A 3,610-nucleotide genomic window follows, 5' to 3' on the forward strand; every position below is an offset into this window, starting at 1 on the left:
AATCTGAATACACGTGTCCTTTGAATAGGAGTCTGGTCTCGAGTTTCTAGGTGAGAGAAATCTCACTATAACACATGCCCCTAGTTTCGCGATGTGACAGGTGCGGTCACTGAGGGAAACTATTGCTCGAGAGACAGGTGAAGGGTTGTCACGAGGAGGTGACCTTTTGGTTGTCCCATCGAGGGTTTCAAAAAATGACGGCTGTAGTTATTACCTTTTATTGCATTTATGGTGCCACGTCATAAAAACTCCTCGGTTTTCGTGTAGGCGTGGCCTTCGTTGGCCGTTGGATTGGGCGACCTTAGGCATTCCGGTTGCCACGTGTCGTGATCCCAACTAGTGAGGGATATGGGTATTTAAACCCTTTGATACGAATCAAATCCCCCATTTTTCCCTCTTGTTTCTTAACTTCCTTCTTCCCTCCCTTATAGAGACTTCAAAACCGTTTTCATACTTTTGCCCAGATTTCTACCGTTCTTCTAAAGTATCCTCAATCTCAGAAGTGATCGAGAGCAACCGCAGGAGAAACTTGCCAAAACTAAAGGTTAGTTTCGAGTTCTATTGTGCTTTTTTCTTTCTGTGTTTGAGAAAGAATGTTTTTTCTGGGTTTTGGTATTTTGAGGCTTTTAGGAATGTATGTTTGTAAGGGATATGTATGAGGTTACGTTTTTTGGGTAAAAACTGGGTATTCCTATGAAAAATGACCTGTAAATCAGAATAACCGCATACTGTATAAGAAATATTTAAATAGGCGCGTATTCATACTTTGAATACTCGCGGGTATTCGGATGAACAGTTTGAATACTCGCACACTGACAGAACTTATTTACTTCTGATTATTGGCTAGATCTTTTAGGATTTTATATGATGTGAGTCGAATTGCGAGAGTATTAATCGCTATTCCAAATGGTGGGTGTGTCACAGTATTCTAATGGTCATATATGCGGTTATATGCCCCTTGAGATACTGTGATACACCCAGCCATTTGCGACATACGTTAATATTCAAATGAGCGTACTCCTTGGCTAATAGGTAGTCTCGAAACGGTGGGAGTAACTCATTAATTTCAGGGTCGTGCTTGAGAACGCATGCCCCTTGAGTAACTGAGTTTCTCCCAGCCATTTCTGGAGATATATCACTTGGCCCAGGATGCGCGACTTACTCGCATCTCTACTCGCATACAAATGGGGTGGTCAGCATTCGTAAGGATGTTGACCATTCTAGCAACTGCGATTTTATAGTTTTAATGCGGGTGAGATCACTTATTTTTGTTTTCACACATTCATCACGCTGAAAAGATCTTCTATCTTTCAGATGAGCGACCTATCGGATAGCCAACTGCTCGGCTCGGGAGGCCATGCATTCGATGGCGAAGATGACCAGGACGAAGACAGTTTTCTCCCAACTTTGATTTCAGAAGAGGAGGTCGCACCAATAGAGCTAGGCCCGATGTCTTCTGCAGACATCGAAAGAATGGTGCAGGAACTCGCCGAACCTGGGACCATCGACATTCGAGACAGCGAGTCTACGGTGTCGGCCCGCGACTACCTTATTCACTCGAGGCATGCTCCTGACGTCGAGGTCGAGGAGATGGACGATGACTGGATGGCCCCAGCTCGCGAATCAGGCGAGGATGAAGAAGAGGCAGAAGGGAGTGGGACAGACTCGGTCGATGACACCCAGCTGAACGAGCCCTTCGCGTGTGAGGATTTGATTTCGACGGTTGCCAAATCAGATTTCACTACCTTTACAAGATTAAACCTGCTGCGTCTTGCGTTTCAGCGACCTAAACCGACTCAGAGGGCGCACCTTCCTTTTACCAACCCTGCAATTATTCCCAAAGAGGATGTGGTAGTCTCAATACCCATTCTTCGATGTGGGGTATCAGTCCCTTTCCATCCCTTCATCGCAGCCATCCTTAAACGGTACGATGTATCACCCTTCCAACTAGCTCCAAATAGTTATCGCACTGCCCTAGCCTTTTACGTGATGTATATGGAGTACGTTCATAGGGCTCCCTCGGTAGAAGAGTTCAGTTATTTCTACGATATAAAAAGCGTAGGCCTTCATATCGGTTTCTACTGCTTTAGCAAATGGGCGACTTCTGAAATCAATGGAGTAGAAGGGATGGTGTCGAATATGGGAGACTGGAAATCAAAATGGTTTTATGTCTTCAAAGTCCCTGGGATTAGAATTGACTTTAATCGCAGACCTAGTACGTCGCGCCTTTTCTAACTTAGGCATTTTCTGCATTACTTTGAGTTTTTATGCTAATTCACTCTTTCTTGTTCTCGCAGATAGACCAGCTCGACCCACACTTGACGCAACTCACAGAGAAACAGCTGAAATCCTCGGCAGCCTTCTGGTACAAGATCGCGACTGGCGATTACTGTGTACGACTGCCAAGCTGCGAGAACACCAGCTGATTCCAGAGAACGCAAGTCTTCAAAGAGAGCCAGTATACAAAGAACCGTCTGAGAGACAACAAGAGCGGATAGACAAACACCTCTCTAAGCAAACTTCTCGACCAGCCTCAGGTAATTTATCTCATGTTATAAACTGATGCCTTGAATTTTATTTATACTTATCTTTTATTTATCCTCGCAGAGATGACTTTTTTGAAGTCCGCGCCCGTCCTTAAAATCAAGGCGAAGAGTGGAACAGCGACGACATCGCCCGTTATCGCCCAGAAGAGGAAGAGCGATGTTGTAGCTACTCTTGCCGCAGATTCTTCCAAGAAGCTGGCTAAGACCACGCAGGACAAGGGGAAGAAGGTCATGATCGAGCCAACTGTCCGAGCCCGCGATTTTCTGGCTATGCAGGAGAAGTTCGTGGGAGAGGAGTTCATATCCAAGGCGGAGAAGATCCCTTCTGAGGAGCTTGTTCCGCGTTCTGTGGAGTTGGCGTCGTAGTCGATGACTCTGTTTATGAAAGTTGTTGCCGCTGGTTCTAAGGAGGCTGACTCGCTAAGGGCACAATGCTCAGCTCCAGGAGAACATGAAGAGACTGAAACAAGAGGCGGCTAGAAAGGACAAAGAGCTCGAGGACCTTTGCAAGTCTAAGGAGCATGCTGAGCTCGAGGCTAAAAACTCTCAGGCAAAGATCGAGGAGATGGCTTGCGACTTGGAGGTCGAGAAGGAGAATGGGAAGAAACAGTATGATCAGGCAGTTTCTGATTATATTTACACCACTCTTTCCAAAATCTCAGACTTCGACTTCTCTATCCTCGGAGCAGAAGCCGCTGAGATGGTCGAGGATTTTCGCGCCATGTCGCCCACTCAAACCCAAGGTGGTGGAGGGAATCTTCCTGAGGAGGCTGAGGGTGCGGATGCTGAGGAAGTCGAGAACGAGGCCGTTAGCAAAGTCGCGGATGAAACTGCTCCTGCTGCTCCAGATGCTTGACTCTTCTCTATGTTTAAACTGTTATGCTTTTTGAAATTACCTTTTTAGTTTTTATGCGGTACGGGGGTACTCGCACTCTGTACTTAGACAAATTTGCATTTTACTTTGGACAAATTTATATCCTCGCGGGGATAATTATCCTTTAACATTTTCGCAGTACACGGGTACTCGCGCTTTTAATATATATATGCGAATTTAATTACAGCTT

The 3,610-nt window shown here is 45.7% G+C and overlaps 1 protein-coding gene across 1 annotated transcript; it reads left to right on the forward strand.

Annotated features, from left to right (window-relative positions):
• The first annotated feature begins 2,079 nt into the window (after nt 1-2,079).
• On the forward strand, nt 2,080-2,988 carry LOC133029172 (uncharacterized). Its single transcript, XM_061101661.1, has 2 exons — nt 2,080-2,537; nt 2,608-2,988. Exons 1-2 carry the CDS (start codon nt 2,168-2,170, stop codon nt 2,910-2,912), a joined length of 675 nt encoding a protein of 224 aa, XP_060957644.1. The 5' UTR covers nt 2,080-2,167; the 3' UTR covers nt 2,913-2,988.
• Nucleotides 2,989-3,610: the final 622 nt, after the last annotated feature.

This window comes from Cannabis sativa, chromosome 7 (assembly GCF_029168945.1).
Source record: "Cannabis sativa cultivar Pink pepper isolate KNU-18-1 chromosome 7, ASM2916894v1, whole genome shotgun sequence".
Lineage (NCBI taxonomy): Eukaryota > Viridiplantae > Streptophyta > Magnoliopsida > Rosales > Cannabaceae > Cannabis > Cannabis sativa.

What these genes read in the sequence shown, in the direction of transcription:
- LOC133029172 (XM_061101661.1), top strand. Translation starts at nt 2,168, where the DNA reads ATGTCTTCAAAGTCCCTGGGATTAGAATTGACTTTAATCGCAGACCTA. An exon ending in AACTTCTCGACCAGCCTCAG is followed by an intron (nt 2,538 to 2,607) that starts GTAATTTATCTC and finishes TTATCCTCGCAG; the next exon opens with AGATGACTTTTTTGAAGTCC.